General features: G+C 40.1%; 2 protein-coding genes across 5 annotated transcripts in view; one reads left to right on the top strand and one right to left on the bottom strand.

Moving 5' to 3' along the window:
• The window catches only part of TMOD3 (tropomodulin 3), an 84,923-nt gene extending 81,730 nt beyond the window's left edge, over positions 1–3,193 (top strand). For all 3 annotated transcript variants that reach the window (XM_004281672.4, XM_033409176.2, XM_033409177.2), the window contains one exon: positions 182–3,193. In XM_004281672.4, the coding sequence (XP_004281720.1) occupies positions 182–216 (35 nt within the window). In that variant the 3' untranslated portion in view covers positions 217–3,193. The remainder of the gene's footprint in view (positions 1–181) is intronic.
• On the bottom strand, positions 1,089–20,482 carry LOC117197375 (RNA polymerase-associated protein LEO1-like). Of its 2 annotated transcripts, XM_049706026.1 has the most exons (11): positions 17,781–20,482; positions 16,718–16,815; positions 15,943–16,088; positions 15,100–15,184; positions 13,922–14,016; positions 13,207–13,341; positions 12,571–12,706; positions 11,131–11,272; positions 10,105–10,202; positions 8,993–9,069; positions 1,089–3,092 (listed from the first exon to the last, which is right to left on the bottom strand). In XM_049706026.1, exons 2-10 carry the CDS (start codon positions 16,799–16,801, stop codon positions 9,007–9,009), a joined length of 984 nt encoding a protein of 327 aa, XP_049561983.1. In that variant the 5' UTR covers positions 16,802–16,815; positions 17,781–20,482; the 3' UTR covers positions 1,089–3,092; positions 8,993–9,006. The 2 variants fall into 2 exon arrangements, with proteins under 2 accessions (XP_049561983.1, XP_049561982.1); XM_049706025.1 differs by having other exon boundaries at positions 16,718–20,482.
• Positions 20,483–20,504: the final 22 nt, after the last annotated feature.

Below are 20,504 nucleotides of genomic sequence, written 5' to 3'. Positions count from 1 at the left end.
TCAGTTCTTAACAGGTAAGTAACCATGGTGAAGGGTGTGAGTTTTTTATTTTAATGGCTGTCTGAACTGCAAATGGACAATCCATTTTTGTACAACTCTAACTGGATCACACAGAAACTTGTCACAAGCAAATTAACATTGTACAAACTAACAGGGATTTCTAACATTCTTTTTCTCATAGTTCGCAAGAGACGAGTTGAAGGAGACCACCAGTAAGTCTGCCAACATGTAATCTTTGGAAGACTTCGAAAGTTTGCCAAGGGCCCATGTTGTGATATCAGATGTAAAATTTTCCTCGGGAGAAGGGAAAAGACTGGAAATTCTTTTTTTTTTTAACTACATGTTATCTTTTATCTAGTTTAAGTTGTTACCAGTTTCAGATTGTAAATCACTAGTAGGTGATATTTTGTATTCTAAAGCATTATTTCTACTTTCTGCTAAAATCAGTTTTAATTTAGCTTAATTAAATGGTTTATGATGAGTCTTGGGTTAAAAAAATACAATTATAAAAAAGTTTAGGAAGTCATTTATGTAGAGTAATATGAACATTTTAAGGACCAATCTTTTTTTAAGTCAGAAAGGGACATTGCTGATGTCAGAATTGTTGTTGCACCTTTGAGGTACAAGGAACTTCAAAGCTTTCCTTATTCCAAGGCAAGGAGACTTTTCCAAGTTTCAGAACACACGAACTTGGCAAGAGTATGGTTTCTGCTTCTATCAAGAAAGCAAAATGCCAGCATTTTAAAACAGATGACTCAAAACCTGGTCATCTGTTTTGGAGTCAAAGCAGATCTCTAGGAGAGAGGAAGCAGTCTCCTATGCATTCCATGGCACTGCACCTGTCCAAGGTGTCTCAGCAACACCTACAGTTTTTTTCAACAAAGTCATCAGCTTAGCCGGGTTACACACTTTGTTTAAAAGTATAGTTAGGTCTAAGTTCGTTACCGTTTTTCATTGCAATAATGTGGGCATTATTAAATTTTTGTGAAAGCTCATAGTAAAAAAAAAGCATCTGAGTAGGAAAGCTATTTTTTTCTTCCCTGTAAAAGGCATATAGCCAGCTCTCAGTTATTTAGGGTAAAAGCAAAAAGAAAGCTGTTTTTAAACACATGAAATCAAAGTTAATAAATGGTGGAGATTAAGTCTGAGGAGCATGCAAAACGGTCCTTTAAATTGATGGTTACTGATGGTAAATTAGAAACTAGCCTGGGTATAAATTAAGAGCTGCACAGGATAGTGAGACGTTCCTACATGCAACACAGAATTGTCTGAATGGTATAATCACCACTCACTACAGATTTTCCCAATCAATAAGGAAAATGGCTGTTAGATAAATCTGTTTCCTTTCATCTTGTACTTTTTGGTCTACATTGTATAAAAGCAATTTCTCATAACACAAGCTGTCTTCCTATCCTTCAAAGTATTAAGGTGAACAGTTAAACGGTAGTCCTGTGGTGGGAAGACTACTCCAGATCCAATAGTATGATCGATAATTTGGGCCTGCATTCATGTCCTATTTCAGGGCAGCCCCGGAGCAGGAGATGGCAGAGGCGTTACAGCTGCAGACGACAGGGGCAAAGGAGTCTGAGCAGTCCTGGCCTTGACAATTCAGGCCTGGGTGTATCCCTTACAGGGAGATTTTTCTAAAGGAGGAATCTCCTTCCAGAATAGGGGAGAGGTCTTTTGTTAATTTTTTTAAACTTCTTGAAATTGAATTATAAAATGTCTGCTCCTTTGTCTTGGGTTGGACAGTTTATCTAATGAGCTAGGCAACTCCTTGCATGCTACAGTAATAAGCCTTCTTAACAGGCAAAAGCTTTCCTCATGAGGACTGAGTGTGTGTTTTTTTGGAATCAGTATCCATTGTTTGAAAGGGGCCAAAGACTGGCTTTGCACTGTACTGCTATTCCCTTTCAGTTATAGGGTGCTGGAGGTTTTTCCAAGTTAGCAAGTCAAGCTCACTCTTGCTCGCTCTCTCCCTCTCTCCTTTCATAAATGACTTTGGAAATGCACTTGGTTTTAGAGACTGCACAGTTCCAGCAGGGTGGGGAGTCAGCATGGAGCAGCTGTGCAGAGCTACCAGTACACTTTTAGCAAGGCTTCCTTGCTTGCCCTGCCCTGTAAGTCAGTCAGTAAATTGCTAAGTATGTTACCCTTTCCTCCCCAAAGCTTTTTTTTAAATATAGGTAGGTGGGCCCCACCTAAAATTGTGTGTTATACTTGGGGTAATATCTTTTCCACTTATTATTTATCAAAGTATGAAGAAGTTGAGTGATTTCCTTGTACCATTCCAGTTCTGAGCTACAATAGTTCATTATATAATTGAAGAAAAGATTTCTTAATAAATAAGGGTGAACATTGATCTGATTAAATGCAGAAAATCTTTCAAGAATTGTAATGACAAGGGAGAAAACTGATGTTTACTTTGATCTTTAAAATCTGGCACCTCTTACCCTTTTAGTAACTTTCAGTATTTCTGTATTTATCTAAAATTTTTTATAACAGATTGGAGTTGTGAAATACTCTTGATTTTTAAACCAAAGATTTTCTAAGACTTTAAGTTTTTATAGTGTAACCAATGTAAACTTATCTGGTTACCTAAGCAAAGACTATTCTTTGCATTTTTAAATTGCTGTTTTTTAAAAAGCTTTTAATTTCCCATTTTATAAAATTTTATATTCATATTGGAAGTTCTAATTTTTCCAGTTTGCATGAAATTGTATGTATTAAAAAATCAGTATTAATAATATTGATATTATTAAAATGGATTTTGGTGCTGTACACTTGGAGCTAAAGCCTAGTAGAAGTCTAATTCATAGGTGAAATACATTTTCTAATGGTGCGGTGCCTGTCGTTTAAAAGACCAAATAAACATTTTGTGTTTAAGAAATTAGCAGATTGTTAGAGATCTTAAGGAGAATTACATCTTGATAGTTAAATTGCAGATTCTTGTATTTGAATGAAATAATCCATATACTTGCTTTGTACAGTAGGTGTCCTCTGGAAAAGTTACATGTATAGAGCTTTGTATATTGTTTTTCCGTTGACAGCATCTGATATTTTTTCATTTAAAAAGGGGAGTCCATGGTATACTGAAAATTATAAAAGAAAAAATGTTTTGATAAAATGTTAGTCATGTTCTATTGTACATTATATTTAACCCTTGCTACCATTAAAATAAGATTAAATAATTCATGAGGTTTCATAAAATCTTTAAATTTTCGCTCTGTGGTCCCAGGACTGCCTCACTTTTTCCTTATAAAATCAGGAATCACTGTTACCTCCCAGCAGATACAAGGATCACTGTTTTTCTAGAATCCATAGCAATTTCCGTTCTCTGTAAGTTCAGTACTGTCCAGTTTTGCTCCTTCATTTCAAATGCCACTTCACTTAAAAAATTTTTTTTCTATTTTTATTGAGATAATTGACATATAACATTGTATTAGTTTAAGGTGTACGACATAATGATTTGATATATGCACATACTGCAAAATGATTACCACGATAAGTTTAGTTAAACATCACCTCACGTAGTTTTAAAAAATGTTTTTCCTTGTGATGAGAACTTTTAAGATCTATTCTCTTAGCAACTTTCAAATATGTAATACAGTATTATTAACTGTCATAACTATGCTGTACATTAGTCGTAGGACATTCTCTTATAACTGGAAGTTTGTACCACTTGACCACCTTCACACATTTCACGCACTCCCCATGCCCCACCTCTGGCAACCACACTCTGCTTGCTGTATCTATGAATTTAGTTTTTTTAGATTCTGATACGTGAGATGATACAATATTTGTCTTTCTCTCTGACTTATTTAGCATAATGCCCTCAAGACCACTCCATTTTCGAACAGTATTAACTAAAGACATGGCACCCACAAGAACCAAGCAAATTGGATGTGTCAGAGCACCACCTATCAAGGGGCGTGAGTTCTTCAGTCTAAACATCTATAGAACCATCTTTTCCATCAGCTCCCACTGAACGTTAATGTTTCTGGCTGTTTCTCACCATACGACAGTTAATGTTTCTAGCTACTTCTCAAAGGAACTCTTCACAAATTTTTAAATTGAGAAAATTATATTTACAATAAGCAGAGATTTTTATATTTTTATGTCATTTTTTTTTTTTTTTTGCGGTATGCGGGCCCCTCACTGTTGTGGCCTCTCCTGTTGCGGAGCACAGGCTCCGGACGCACAGGCTCAGCGGCCACGGCTCACGGGCCTAGCCGCTCTGCGGCACGTGGGATCTTCCCGGACCGGGGCACGAACCCGTGTTCCCTGCATTGGCAGGCGGACTCCCAACCACTGCGCCACCAGGGAAGCCCCTTATGTCATTTTAATGTCATTCTTTCTTATGTCATATTGATTTTTCTGCATTATAATTTAGTTCCGTAAGTCCCTATAAAAACTGAAAAAATTGGAAATTTTTTTATAATAAAACATTTATAACAGTTTGTTAATGCTGAACTCTAACCTGCAGTCTGATCATTCAGAGGAGCCAATCTTGTCAACCATTACCAAGTATTTTAGACAGCCTTCATTGACATATAAAGACTTTTACTTAGGACATCTGCTCTAGTGGCTAGATAAGAATAGATTGTAACACTGTGAAACACCACCAGCCATGTCTTGTTAGCATTGTTCAAGTTCGTACACTTTTAAGATAAACTCCCATGGAGTCTATATATGTGAGGCTTAACTCCCTTTTCTACAGACTATCAATATGTTTTAAGTGCTGCAAAGCGATTAATAGGCCTAAAATTTTTCTGTCAGATATTGTAGTCCACTCAGAGAGTAAGGTTTAAGAACAGATTCTGGGTGCTTCTTGGTGGCTGTGTATAGCAATTTTTAGGAGTTTAAATTTCACCTTAACTCACAAAAGAAAAAAAGTCTTTGATTCAGTTTAAACTTTTTAGATCTGTCTGCTTAAGAATTATAAGACAAAAATCGTGAAAAAAAAAATTGCATGCATACAGGTGCATTTACACACACACATAGCATAAAAACCTTTGTAATTTTGAATAAATGCCCACATTTTTTTCAGTCTTTTGGATGAATTATATTTGGTTTTAGTTATGTTTAAAAGCTTGAAAATTACCTTTATAACAGTGCATCATTCTTTGTCACATGAAATTGAGCATTTAAATACATTTTTTAACTCTAAAATACCAAAATGCTATAAATGCTTTTTTTCAATTTTTATAAATATAAAAACTGAATTTTATAATACTGATACTTAAATATTACAAACTATTAATATTATTGGCTCTTATTAGCACAGTGAAAGTTCTTTTGAAAAATATGGACTATAGGCATTTAGAATTTACCACTTCATATTGGAATAAATAATTTCACTAAAGTTTATCAAATATACTGTAGACTTGGACTTTTTGGAAAATCCATTTAGTGCCTATGTTCTAAAGTTCATTCCTTACACACCTCTTAAGAACAAGTTTATTAATTTCCCTGACTTATTCTTTCCTACCCTATTAAGTTAAACCATATAAAACTGTCAATACGTGACCATTTATACCCATAAAAATAGTAAGTTCATATGGTTCAATCTCATACCATCAGTACTCCGTCTGGTCTGTCCATAAAATCAAATTGAAAAAAAAAAAAAAGGGCTTCCCTGGTGGCGCAGTGGATGAGAGTCCGCCTGCCAATGCAGGGGACACGGGTTCGTGTTCCAGTCTGGGAAGATCCCACATGCCGCAGAGCGGCTGGGCCCGTGAGCCATGGCCGCTAAGCCTGTGCGTCTGCAACAGGAGAGGCCACAACAGTGAGAGGCCTGCGTACGGCAAAAAAAAAAAAAAATCGAGTTTTTTAAAAAAAATTGACAAATATGAAGAAACAGGGACCTATGATACAGTGCATTCTGGGCCTGATGGGAGCCAATCCAGCTATTAAACTAGAGATTAGTTGTGCAGTAAAACAGAGACATCTCTCATCAGTCACCTATATCCACCAACCAAAGGAAAATCAGCGCAACGTGTAATGGGTTTGAGGAAACTTTTAGGGATAAACATCAAATAATTGAATTTTGAAACTTAAGGAATAACGAAATTCCCCTTGAATCTTTAGTGTTGGCTGGCCTTCCAAGCAAGGATGGCTGTCGGGCTTATGTTCACATATGGGAAGTCTTGATGCCTGTTGGAGGCTTGGGTGCTTGGGTTGTCAGGTAACTCTAGCTCCTGTGAGTCTCAGTGGACGTGGTGCCAGGAGCTGTGGCTGTGGGAGATAATGCCCTCATGCTCAGCCCAGTGGCACCCTGCTCCAAGCAGCAAACAATGGGAGGGTCCAAAATCCCCAAACATCTTTTGGCCTTCAAATATTAAGCTTTCCACCATGTCTACAAGGGTTGAGGGCCTCTAGGCTCGGCCCAACTGCCCTGTTGCTGAAGTAGCAGAGCCTCAAGGCCAGCCCTTATAAAGAACAGCTGACCTACAGATTTAATGTGATCCCTATCAAATTACCCATGACATTTTTCACAGAACTAGAACAAATAATCCTGAAATTTATATGAAACCATAAAAGACCCATAATTGCCAAAGCAGTCCTGAGGGAAAAGAACAAAGCAGAAGGCATAACCCTCCCAGGCTTCAGACAATACTACAAAGCTACAGTAATCAAAACAGTGTGGTACTGGCACAAAAACAGACATACATATCAGTGGAACAGGACAGAGAGCCCAGGAAAAAACCTACACACCTATGGTCAATTAGTCTTTGACAAAATAGGCAAGAATATAAAATGGGAAAAAGATGGTCTCTTCAACAAGTGGTTCTGGGAAAGTTGGACAGCTGCATGTAAATCAATGAAGTTAAAACACACCCTCACACCATGCACAAAAATAAACTCAAAATGGCTTAAAGACTTAAACATAAGATATGACACCATAAAACTCCTAGAAGAGAACACAGGCAAAACATTCTCTGACAAAAATCATACCAATGTTTTCTTAGATCAGTCTCCCAGGGCAACAGAAATTAAAAACAAAAATAGACAAATGGGACCTAGTCAAACTTAAAGCTTTTGCACAGAAAAGGATACCATAAACAAATCAAAAAAGCCTACGGGCTGGGAGAAAATGTTTGCAAATGATGTGACCAACAAGGGCTTAATTTCCAAAATATACAAACAGCTCATACAACTCAACAACAACAACAACAACAAAAAAACACAACCCAATCGAAAAGTGGGCAGAAGACCTAAATAGACATTTCTCCAAAGAAGACATACAGATGGCCAATAGGCACATGAAAAGATGCTCAAGATCACTAATTATTAGAGAAATGCAGGTCAAAACTACAGTAAGGTACCACATCACACCAGTCAGAATGGCCATCATTAAAAAGTCTACAAAGAGCAAAGGCTGGAAAGGGTGTGGAGAAAAGGGAACCCTCCTACACTGTTGGTGGGAATGTAAACTGGTGCAGCCACTATGGAAAACAGTATGGAGTTTCCTCAAAAAACTAAAAATAGAGTTGATGTATGATCCAGCAATCTCACTCCTGGGCATATACCCAGATGAAACTAATTCGAAAAGATACATGCACCCCTATGTTCATAGCAGCACTATTCACAATAGCCAAGACATGGAAAAACCTAAATGAATGAATGGATAAAGAAGATATACAATGGAATATTAGCCATCAGGAAGAATGAAATAATGCCATTTGCAGCTCAACAGACTTGAGGTTGCCAAGGGGTTTGGAGGGATAGGAAAGGGAAGGAATGGGAGTTTGGGATTAGCAGAGGCAAACTATTATATATAGGATGGATAAAAAACAAGATCCTACTGTATAGCACAGGGAATTATATTCAATATCCTGTGACAAACCATAATGGAAAAAAATGTGAAAAAGTATATATACACATATGTATAAGTGAGTCACTTTGCTGTACAGAAGAAATTAACACAACATTGTATATCAACTTTACTTCAATAAAATTAAAAAAAAAAGAATAGCCGACTTTATGATTGAACTGTGCTAGTACTTCTCAGCATTCTGGATGAGTCTCTAAATGGCCTTTCTGGAGCGGGTGCTAATTATGTCTGTGTTTACTGCACAACTATGAAATTATACTTTAAAAATATAAAAGGGAGGGAAATATAATATATATCCAGGTTTTCTGCGTGGTAAGATGATGGGCCATTTCCTTTCCTTTGACCATTTCTATTTAACAAAAGACTTCTAAAAAAACGTATCTAATTAGTATTCAACTCTCAGAGGTAGAGGAATATAAACATTAAATCATGAAGAATTTACATGGTCAAGTCCAAATCCCATCAAGTTGAGCAAACTGACTTCAGAGAAGTTGAATAACTTCCCCAAGATAATATCATTGGCTTGTTCATTCAATAAATACTTTTTATGCACCTATTATGTTCCAGCTACTGCACCAGTCACAAAGCTAGAAGTCAAATCTAGTGTTTTGTTTCCCACTGCTCTTTTTTCTCTAAACCTTTTGGTGACCATTTCTCTCAGATATTTTGGGTGTCTTTCTCCATAAGGTCACTAATGTATCTGTTCAGCAGTGTGACTGCTGTGCAAATAAGTTCCCGACTCTTGTCTCAAGAATGTTTGTTTTTGTTTTTGTTTTTAACTTAAGAAAAAGCTTTGGACAGAGGTCTTAAGTTCTAACTCAGCTTCCATGTCTGTAAAATGAGAATAACAGCAGCTGCCCTTTGAGTTGTTCTGAGGATTAGAACTGGTAAGGCCCATGCAGCACTTGGCAAAGCACCGAGTCTCCAGCGAGCCCTCCTGTGCTGTACCTGCTCGGACAAGGAAACCCAAGACCCAGAGCAAACAGTTACCAAAATAGACTTCTCATTTGCGAAGAATGTATTTTCTAAAGTCACAGACTTGCTTCTGAACATTTTTTAACCACAACTAGGATTATGCAAAAGCAATTCCTCCCTTCAATCAAAACAAGTCATTTCATCATTGTTTTAAAACAAACAGTTGAAAACCATACTTACAGCAAGCACGCGTTTCATACTTCAGTCATCCTCTTCTTCTTCGCCGCCTGCTTTCCTCTTTCTGGAGGGTTCACCTCCTGAACAGATATGAGAGAGAAGGTGTAAAATTTAATACTGAACGTTTCTGGAAATTTTGTCTTAAGTAGTTCTGAGCTGATGGGGGAGCTAGCCCTTCATGTTAGAACCCTACCCACCAGCGGCGACCTTGTCCACAAACACTGTCTCTACAGGTCAGACAAGGGGAGCCCGGGCTTCCCTGGGCAGCAGTCAGGGCTCAGGGACACCTCACTCTATCCTGACGGGGATTCTGCTCATTATTACTGGAAATACATACCTCTGCTTCCTCAGTACTTCACTTTCTCTATCTAAAATTCAGTATTTTAAAGCCTGTCAATTTTTTTAAAAGGACTGCTTGTGTTTTATGTGCTTTTTCAGTATGCTTTCCAAGTTTTAAATATATTTTTTTCACATGAAAAATTAGTGCTTCCATTACACAGTAAGGCCGATTTCTATTACTGAGATGTTTCCTCTGATCTGTAACTCCAAACCCATAGCGGAGCATGTTAAGTGTTCAGAAAACACTGGATGAATGAATATGGCACAATGGCAACAACATAGTGATTTGCTTGTGTAATTAAGACTTACATTTTCTTTGCACTTGTGCTCTTGTAAGTGGAAAAGGAAATAATTAAAGGAAAATAATTTTAACAACATGGAAACGAACTAACCCTCCACTATTATCATACCCATGATGAAGGCGAGAGGCCCCTTGCTCTACTGTACTCAGCTACTTCTAATTCTCTGGTCGAGCCCTGGTGTCTCAGCCATGTGTCTTTTCTCACAGGTCTCTCCATCCTCTGGCATGTCCACCCTAACGCTCTTCCTTCAGCAACCAGCAAGACGGCACCTGCTCTGGGCAGTCTCCCACCGCGCACAGGTGTCAGGCCCTCCTCTGGGCCATGTCTAGGCTTATTACTGCATTCATCTCACTGAGTTACAGGGAGATGTGTAGACATCTGTCTGTGCTCTAGGGCTGTGAGCTCCTCTTCATTCCAGGAGTTGACTTGTGGCTACAGGGCAAACCCCTTCAGACTGAATAAATTTGGTTTTACCCCATCACTGGTGAGCTTCTTTGCTCTCAGCGACCTTTGAGCCTTATCTTCATCTGGTCCCTCATCACTCTCTGAAGAATAGATTCTGGCCCTCTCCTCTGAAAGCAAAGGGACTTTAGATACGGGATTGACCTTCAAAGATGAAGACCCATTTATTCCTGAATTTTTCTACTCTTGAATATTGCTACTTCCCACCATATATTTCCCTTGAGGAGCCAACAATTTTTTAAAGTTTTCATAAAGAAGTATGTACAGCTTTCAAACATGCTTAAATGACTTAGATTGGAGAGGTTTTTCCTTCAGAGAGATTGTCTGATCATTTTTAAATACCCGAGGGGCTTTGTGCACACATTTTTAAAAAAATTTATTTTATTTATTTCTTATTTTTGGCTGCATTGGGTCTTCGCAGCTGCACACAGGCTTTCTCTAGTTGTGGTGAGCAAGGGCTACTCTTTGGTGTGGTGCACAGGCTTCTCATTGCGGTGGCTTCTCTTGTTGTGGAGCATGGGCTCTAGGCACACGGGCTTCACTAGTTGTGACATGCGGGCTCAGTACTTGTGGCACGCGGGCTCAGTAGTTGTGGTTCCCAAGCTCTAGAGCGCAGGCTCAGTAGTTGTGGCACACGAGCTTAGTTGCTCCGCAGCGTGTGGGATCTTCCCAGACCAGGGCTCAAACCTGTGTCCCCTGCATTGGCAGGCAGATTCTTAACCACTGTGCCACCAGGGAAGCCCCACATATTTTAAAACTACAAAGTTTAAACACTGGGTCCCTATACAAGCAGGAGAACTGCCTGTTACACATTTTCCTCCATAAGGACAAAATTATTTAATTGATTTTCTTTATTATGGGGGTGCCTTATTTTCCCAGCTAAGCTTTTGTGTGGCAAAGTGGTCCTAGGGAAAACAAAACAAAAGGCCTTGGTACTGTTGTCCTAAGTGAATAACAGCAAGACAGTAAGAGCCCACCAGAGCACAATCGCTCCCACGGCCCTGAGATGGTGAAGCGTGACCTCCTCTCCCTACTCACCTTGGCCATGGTTCTTGCTGGCTTCTCCCTCCTCACCACTGCTGGGGCCCTGGTAGGGGGCACTCGGCCCCCGCTGGTTCTGCTTTTCCCACAGATGGATGGTCTCCTGGTGAGTAGACGCCCTCAAACGTTCTTCTTCTTTCTGTAAAGAAGCAAATAAATTACTGAACTTTAAAACAAAAAATGAACTCACTTAGTGCCCCCTTGAAACTACTTTACTGTAAAGAACACGTAAATGCCTCGCCCAGGATAACACCAGTTCCTATGTCCTCAGGGTACAGTTCTCTCCATTTTACACCTCTGTTACCACACATGGTCATCATCTTGTTCGTTCGAAGGCGTGAAGAAAACACAGGGTGAAGAGGCAAAGGCTCCCTCCCTCACACCAACCGCCCCATCAGAACTGGCACCGGCACAGCCTTGGGAGATGCAGCGTCCCCTGTGCTGCCAGGCAGAGCCCAGAGTGTGGCGACCAGCCTGAGGAACCTCGTTCATGTCCAGTGGACGCCTGAGGGAGGCGGGTTCTCTTCACCCTGAGACAGACACCTGACTTGCCCAGGCTCCACCGAACTACCATGGTGCCCACATATTCCAGTCTGGGGCCCTCAACCCAGAGAGCTCCCCACAGCTCCTGATGGCAGGATGGGGAGGTTCTGGTGGGGAGGGTCCCTGAGCCCCAAAGCAGAGCCTTCATTCCCTTCCATCTGCCTGGCTTCTACACACTGGGGTTCACTAGGCAGAGCCAGTGTCAACTGAGTCAGAATGTCCTCATGACCTTCCCACATCACCTCCTATCTGGTTAACACAGTTTAATGATGTACATCAAGGGTTATATTTTTATATAAAGATTTTTTTAAATTAATTTATTTATTTTTGACTACATTGGGTCCTTGTTGCTGCACGTGGGCTTTCTCTAGTTGCAGCGAGCAGGGGCTGCTCCTCGTTGCGGTGCACAGGCTTCTCATTGCAGTGGCTTCTCTTCTTGCACAGCATGGGCTCTAGGTGCACGGGCTTCAGTAGTTGTGGCTCGTGGGCTCTAGAGCGCAGGCTCAGTAGTTGTGGCCCACGGGCTTAGTTGCTCCGCGGTATGTGGGATCTCCCCGGACCAGGGGTCGAACCCGTGTCCGCTGCACTGGCAGGCGGATTCTTAACCACTGTGCCACCAGGGAAGCCCGGGTTATATTTTTAAATTACTAGTTTCCCTCTGAAATCTCACAGATTGGAGAGAGAACACCCGAGGGTCCGGATTGCTGTATCTCACCATCAGCCATTGACTATGACAATTACTGTGGTTAACCACATGCTTAGAAGGTTAAGCAGGCTCCCTGACAACCACAAGAAATAAAACAGCTGTGACAATAAGAAATGATGAATTAACATTCTGGAAAGCACAGTTCTTAATACCCCAAACAATCCCAGGATAAACCTCAGCCAACATACCTGAACCATCTCTGTGCGCTGGCATTCAGGGTCACGACCAGCCATCGGTAAGATTCTAATCTTCTGTGTCCTCGAGCATCTGTTAGCAAGTAGCAGGGTCATCTTTCTAAGTGTGGCACAGTCTGTAGCATGAGGTCTGCAGGAAACAGAAGAAAACGTCTCACTGTTTACAAAGAATATTTGGAGGCAATCATACCAACAGCAAACACAGTTGCGGACAATGACACAGCAGCCCCTGCGGCAGCCCTTTCCTCTGGCGCATGCGCACACCAAGAGCATGCTCGCGATCGGCAGGCTTCCCAGGTAAACGTCCCTGAAGGGAAGGGACACGCTGGCCAGCAGAGCAGCACAGACAGTCCAGGCTCTTACCAGGTGCGTCAATCAATGTGAGTTAACAACCGGTCTTCTGGTTTGTATGGCGGGCTCATGTTGGTTTCCATAGCGTGAACTGGCTCCCTGAGGGACAGCAACTTGTTGCAAAGGTGAAAAATAGCATGGGAACCAAACCATGGGCCTTGGTGAGCTGCACCTCAAAATCAGGTCAATCAGGACTGAGGCAGGCTTTGTGCACAGCCAACCTCTCTGCCCTGTTGCTCTTTAACTGCCAAGTAGCCATGGGTCACTATGAATAGTTACCTGAAGGTGAGTTTGGACTTAAAGATGGCTTGTCCCTGCAGACCAGTGTCTTCCCTAATGAACAGCTGGTTGTGATTGCCCTGCATCGGGGCCTTGTCAACATCAAACACCTCATTGCCTAAATGCAGGGACAGGCTGGAAATAAGAAATAGTTCAGTTATTAGCGTGGATATTTAACAAATCCTACAGCTTCCATTCTACCCTGTTAGGTGTTCTTAAAATGCTGTGGAACTGCAGGATCCTGTCCCCATAATGAATTCATAAGAAAAACAAAGAAAAGATACTGGAAACAACTAACCTAACCTTTCAAAGTAAAAGGTGGTAAAATCCATCTTCCTTTCAACTTCAAATATAATTGTTTTTATCATTTTCCCACTCTCTACCACTTCATTAGTAAAATAGAAACCATTTTTTCAAACATACCAATTTATAATGTCCAATTATCACAAATGGGCACTAAGATTAGGCTTTCATCTCAATAAGGTAGATACTGTGAATTTGATCACATCTTGGGTCTATGACTAGAGTATCCAAGTGCTGCACTGTGATCTTAACCTTATTTATTTCTCCCAGGTTTCCCAGGTAATGCCAGAGGCCTAGATCTTGTTGATTCTTTAATGAAAGATGATCCCAAAATACGGTCCTACGCAGAAAACTTCATTCATCCCAGGCCTCCCTCTGGGCATTTCCATACTCTTCAGGCATTTATGCTCACCTTCCATCGGACCACTTGACTATCCGAGCATTGCTTTCTTTAATTTCATTTCCTTCTTTGTCCTGGCGTATCCTCCATCGTATAGTATTTTCTATCTGTTTCAAAACACAAAGGCATTAGAAAGCCAGTGTTACTAACTGCATGCTCTTTTTTCCTCAAGTGACCTATAATCATGTGCCAAGAGTTCATAGATGGTAAGAGAATAAGCTCACCACAAAACAGCTGATTAGGCAACATGGAAACCTTCCTGCTACAGATACCTAGAGATATTGGTTGAACTCAACAGACATTTTGTTTTAATCTTCTCTGAGCTCCAGTTCATGGCAGTGGAAGCAAAAACTTCGGGGCCATATGAGGTAGGCGGTTACAACTGAGATCTCTGTCTATTGCAGCCCAACTTGAAGGCTATGAACCCAGAGAAAGAAGGACTAAAAAAGGACCCATTCGCCTAGTAAGATAGGGAAGCTCTGAGTATTAATTTTAAAAAGAATATACAATTAAGTAATAAACAACAGATTAAAACCTGAGACTTTTGCTTTACCCTACCCTTATGGTGGGGAACTCCAAATGACAAAAGTAGCATAAAAATGGATCCTGCCACGGCTACCACTGCGGCCTCTGGCAGAAGCTTATTCAAAACCCGGTTAAAGGCAACGCCATCCCTGTGAGAGCAATGGTAGGGTTTTGCCATCCAGGCCTTCTTGAGGGGGACCACCTAATGACAAGGCCTATTTTCTGTGCATAACCTGAATTTCCATAAAGAGTCTGAGATACTCTTATTGTGGGAAGCTGCTTGGATCTATCCACAATAAAATGTGGAGGCAGTTCGGTATACCTAGCTACATTATTATTTATCCTGAAGGAAATAGCTAACAATTTTCAAGAATTTTTATCTTTACTTCTGTTGAAAAATTACAACCGCAAAAGAAAGGTTAAAAAAGTGACAATTCTACAAGGATTTTTTAAAAAGGATATATACCTTCTCCTCTAAAAATATTCTGAAAAGATATTTAATTCCTTGTTCTAAGCAGTTATTTGTTGATTGTTTATGACAATAAACATAAAGATCATTTTATAAGCTGTTCTCAAATTGTTACCCCTGTGTTTTACTTTATAAAAGGAAAAACTCAAAAAAAAACCCAAAAAACAAAACACAGGAATAAAGTGTGAAATGGTACCTTTAATTTTAACCTGGTTCTATCTTCTTCATCAAGCACTTCCTCATCTTCAAATTCATCTTCATAATACTGAGGATCAAAAGGCCTAAAAGTTGTTTTTTAATGTAGTATTAGCCATCTTTAGTATTGAATATAATTAATGTATAAAATAATCTTTACAACATGCACTAATATGTTAAAAAAATCACAGTAGACAAATAACTTCATGTAAAACTTCAAAAAGTATGCAAATTACTGTACTTCCTTGAAATTTGATTTTAAAACATATTACCTGAAATAAAATCCAAATGTGACTAATAGTCCAAAGTTTTTAAATTATATTTTTGTTCGGTGACGTATGTCCTCTAAAGTATAGGTGACACATGATCTATCTCTTCATATTTTTTAAGAAAAGTGTCATGTTTAATTGCATAAGAGCTTGCAATAGTGCACCATCGTGAATAATACCCATCAACACTATTTTGTTGTCTAAAATTGTGGTCGTTTCTAGATTCACAAAGGCTTTTGCATTGAACATTTGTGATTTCTCTAGAAAACTTTCTCACTCTCATTTTCCAATTTTTCAGCTTTATGATAGTGAAAAATACCTTTATCAGCTATGTCTGCTCATTTATAAGAAAGTGCCAAAGTGCTAGAAGAATTATTAGCATTAAAACTTTCTCACACCAGTAATTCATCATTTTCTACCACAGCACATTCTAAGTTTATTTTTTCAGAGTTACATGAGAAATCTCCCACCTCTGTGATTAGCCAACTCATTATAAATAAGAAAAACATTTACATTCCACATGTTTTTACTCAATATCTTGGGGAAAAAAAAAAACCTTTAATCAGTCCTCTTACTTGGGTTCTATGCTGAGAAATTTGGGTAGTTTAACAAAGTACAATTCATTTCCTAAATCATAGTTGATGCTGGGAATTTCTACTTCTATTTTGGTTTCAGAAATTGGCTCTTCCTCCTGCTGGTTCTGAGGCACTCCACGTCCATCCTAAGAGAGAATCAGAATGTGAGAGCCTGAGTTGACATTAGAAATGCTCTAGCTCTCCTTCTGCACTAGGCAGATGCAGGTGTGACCAGAAGTAAACTTGGACACCCCTTCAGAGATAAAGCAGTTGGCAACCCCTCCAGGCCTCTCCTTAAAATTTCATCCTCTCCCCACCCCCCAAAAAAAACCACCATGCAAAACAAGACCTGTTAGCCTGCATTACCAGAAAAAATGTTGACATATCTAGCTTGCATAAGATATTTAGCAACAGATGTGTGAAATTATGCAACCCCTCAATGCTAAGTAAGTATTAAAATCAGAGAAGAATGTCAAATAGTACACACTTCTTGGCACATGTGTAAATAAGAAAAACTTTTAAATCAAAGGTTTTCAAATTATGCATCCTCACAGTCTAGCCCCTAAAGTTTGGCATCAAATTCATTCTGAGCAATTCCTTCTATTCCCTTTAATATCCAGAAATTCCCAACATAGCTAAGAAAGTCACCCATTTGTCAGATGTTTCAGACTGCTATTCATTATCCATGTCCCCTCCCTACATGACCCATCAGCCTCTGAAACTTTTTTCTTAACTTTGAACAATGGGCCCAGTTGAGACTTGTTATTGTACTTACAGTAACAGGCTGTCCTGAAATGGGTGGTTGATTGTCCCTGTCACTCTCTGAAGAAATGTCATCTATGTCTCCAAACAGATCCATGGTCCCACTATAATCTTCAATGTTGGGGGAAAAATGCACAGTATTAATTTCTCTCACTGAAGTTCTTCACACAGTTCTTAGCCCATCACTTCAACATATTCCCAAGATTCATAAACCAAACCTCCACTAAACCATGATCAGACTGGCTCCCTGAGCCTGGCCCTCAGAAGCCTCACAAGAGTATCTACAGGGAAGGGAAACAGCAAAGTTAGCTGGTGGAAGGCCAAGCTGCTGTGATAGCCAGCTTTCAAGGTGGATCCCAGGGATCCCTGCCTCTGGTATTCTTGCCCTTGTGTGATCCTCTCCCACAGGTATCACGGTTGGTCTATGTGATCAATAGAATACAGCCTCACTTCCAAGGCTCTGCATGACATTGTGGCTTTTTTGCCTTGCTCTTTCTCCCTTGGGTCACTTGCTCTGGAGGAAGCCAGCTGCTGTGATGTGAAGACACTCAAACTGCTGTGGAGAGGCTCATGCAGTGACAAACTGAGGTCTCCTGCCAAGAGCCATGGGAGTGAACCATCTTGGAAACAGATCCTTCAGCCCCAGGCAGGCCTTTAAATAACACAGTCTCAACCAACATCTTGATTGCAGCCTTGTGGGAGACCCTGAGCCAGTGCTAAACCACTCCTGACCCTTAGAAACGGTGAGATAGATTAAATGTTTGTTGTTTTAAGCTGGCGCTCTCAATGAATGTAGTTAGGGAAGGTGGGGGATGGTATGCAAGTCACACAAAATATGTCTACTCTGACACTCCTATCTCCCTGTCTTTGAATTCCCTCTGCACAAAGCCAGGGAAGCTTTGGTATCTCAACTTCATTAAATGAAGGCCACCACTGAGTTTTTTTGGTGAACCAATCAAGTATAGAGCCATGTCCAGCTATATGTCCTAACACATCAAATCCAGAATATATTGATATAAGTGCACCCGTATCAGTAAATTTGGCCCAAGGTAGTTAGTGTTTGTCCTTCATCTCACATTCTTAGAATCCACGTCCACATACATTCCCCAGGCTTTTGCTCATATTTAATAGCAAAATCTTGCAATTCTTTTGGTGTGTAAGTTATTTCTTCTTCAGTCAGAGTTTGTGCTTTCTTTCCCAGAGTATGATGAGATCCTAGTGATGGGTCTGCTGGTAAAAAGTAGGTCAGACAGCACTCAGCTGGGTGATTCTTGAGGGGAATGCAGACTGCCCCAAGTGATGTTATTACAGCATTTTCAAGCAAGAAGACTAGTTTCACAACCTACTGAATGGGAGAAAATGTTTGCAAACGATAGGACCGATAAGGGGTTAATATCCAAAATATATAAACAGCTCATACAACTCAGTATCAAAAAATCAAACAACTTGATTAAAAAATGGGCAGAAGACACGAATAGACATTTTTCCAAAGAAGACATACACATGGCCGACAGGCACACGAACAGATGCTCAACATCACTAATCATTCATGGAAATGCAAATCAAAACCACAGTGAGCTATCACCTCACACTTGTCAGAATAGCTACCATCAAAAAGTCTACAAGGGCTTCCCTGGTGGCGCAGTGGTCGACAGTCCGCCTGCCAATGCAGGGGACACGGGTTTGTGCCCCGGCCTGGGAAGATCCCACATGCCGCGGAGTGGCTAGGCCCGTGAGCCATGGCCGCTGAGCCTGCGTGTCCGGAGCCTGTGCTCTGCAATGGGAGAGGCCCGCGTACCACAAAAAAAAAAAAAAAAAAAAAAGTCTACAAATAGCAAATGTTGGGGAGAATATGGAGAAAAGGAAACCCTTGTATGCTGTTGGTGGGAATGTAAATTGGTGCAGCCACTATGGAAAATAGTAAGGAGGTTCCTCAAAAAACTAAAAATACAACTACCATATGATCCAGTAATTTCATTCCTGGGTATATATCTGAAACAAAAACCCTAATTCAAAGAGATATGTGCATGCCAATGTTCACAGCAGCAATATCTACAATAGCCAAGATATGGAAGCAACCTGTCCATCGTCAGATGAACAGATAAAGAAGATGTGGTATGTATACAATGAAATACTACTCAGCCATAAAAAAGAAAGAAATTCTGCCATTTGCAACAACATGGATGGACCTACACGGTATTATGCTTAACGAAATAAGTCAGAGAAAGACAAATACTGTATGTTATCACTTATATGTGGAATCTGAAAAATAAAACAAACCAGTGAATACAGCAAAACAAACAGACTTACAGATGTAGAGAACAAACTAGTGGTTACCAGTGGGGAGAGGGAAGGGGGAAGGGACAAAATAGAGGAAGGAGATTAAGAGGTACAAAGTACTATGTATAAAATAAATAAGCTACAAGGATATACTGTACAGCACAGGGAATATAGCCAATATTTTATAACTTTAAACGGAATATAATTTATAAAAATATTTGAATTACTATTTTGTACACCTGAAATATAATATTGTAAATCAACTATATGTCAATTTTAAAAAACCTTGTTTCCTCAGATATAGGAAGGCAGACTGCTTCTCACAGGCAAGGCAGGCTCAGAGGGACTAGAAAATTTGTTTTTCAGCTTTATCTGAGTCCAAACAGAAATCCCCAATCCTAGTTTCTTTCTCAATCAATACCCTTTCACATGAGAGACTTGAAGAGGCTGTGAATTCAGTTGATGTTGTAGTTCTGCAACCACACAATTACATGCGTTTGATTTTCAGCTACCTCAGCCCTCTGACTACAAGATATGAGATTCCTTTAGGGCTGTCACAAGTGCTCCCTGGTTCTCTGACCATGACTTGAGCAGAATGTTTGAAGACCTAAGCTTCTGTGACGTCATAAAGAGAAAGACAAATACCACATCCCTTATACGTGGACTCTAAAATACAACACAAAGAAACCTATCTACAAGACAGAAACAGACGCACAGACATAGAGGACAGACTTGTGGTTGCCAAGGGGGAGGAGGTGTGGGGGGAGAAGGAATGGGAGTTTGGGATTAGTGGATGCAAACTATTATATAGAGAACAGATAAACGACAAGGCCCTCCTGTATAGCATAGGGAACAATATTCAGTATCCTGTGACAAACCCTAATGGAAAAGAATATGAAAAAGAATATATATGTATAACTGAATCACTTCGCTGTACAGCAGAAATTAACACAACATTGTAAATCAACTCTACTTCAATAAAGTTTAAAAACAAACCAAAACTAACCTACGCTTGTCGACTTTCTGTAAGTGCTCCAGGGCACTCAGAAGCATCCAACCCACGCCACAGTCCTTAGTCATCAGGACCGCCTAACAAGTGTAGCAGCCTCTTGAGCCCTCAATCACAGGGGATAATCCGGTTCATCATGATGCCAAGGCACCACCAGCATCCTGTTTCCCATTGGTGAGGAGCTCAGACCCAAACCAATCTACACATCTCATCTTTGAGGATTTGCTTCCTGGACTACCCAGTCAGGTCCAAGTTGGGCAACAGAAAACATACCAGTTGTCTACACAGATAGATCTTAGTATTTTTTTAAAATTGTAATTAGGTTTAAAGTTGTTGATTTGGTTACAAAAAGTACAAAGAGGACTCCCTAAGGGATCACAGAATTAGCAAATTCAGAGAGCAACTTCCACCCCTAGAGATGAGGGAACAAAGGGGAAAGTTACAATTATTATTAAACTTACAAACTTACAGACAGGGCCCCTTGGAGCTGAAACATACCTGAGGAAGGGAA

Source organism: Orcinus orca, chromosome 2, assembly GCF_937001465.1.
Source record: "Orcinus orca chromosome 2, mOrcOrc1.1, whole genome shotgun sequence".
NCBI classification, from domain to species: Eukaryota; Metazoa; Chordata; class Mammalia; order Artiodactyla; family Delphinidae; genus Orcinus; species Orcinus orca.
Note: the sequence above shows the minus strand (reverse complement) of the source record. Positions and strands in the feature narration are given on the sequence as shown.

Excerpts from the sequence above, each read along its gene's own strand:
- LOC117197375 (XM_049706025.1), bottom strand. The coding sequence starts at position 16,801 with ATGGATCTGTTTGGAGACATAGATGACATTTCTTCAGAGAGTGACAGG. Across the intron at positions 15,185-15,942 it reads TTTCTCAGCATAGAACCCAA|GCCTTTTGATCCTCAGTATT; the intron begins GTAAGAGGACTG and ends AACAACTTTTAG. Across the intron at positions 10,203-11,130 it reads CAGCAAGAACCATGGCCAAG|AGGAGAGGGCCAGAATCTAT; the intron begins GTGAGTAGGGAG and ends CTTTGCTTTCAG.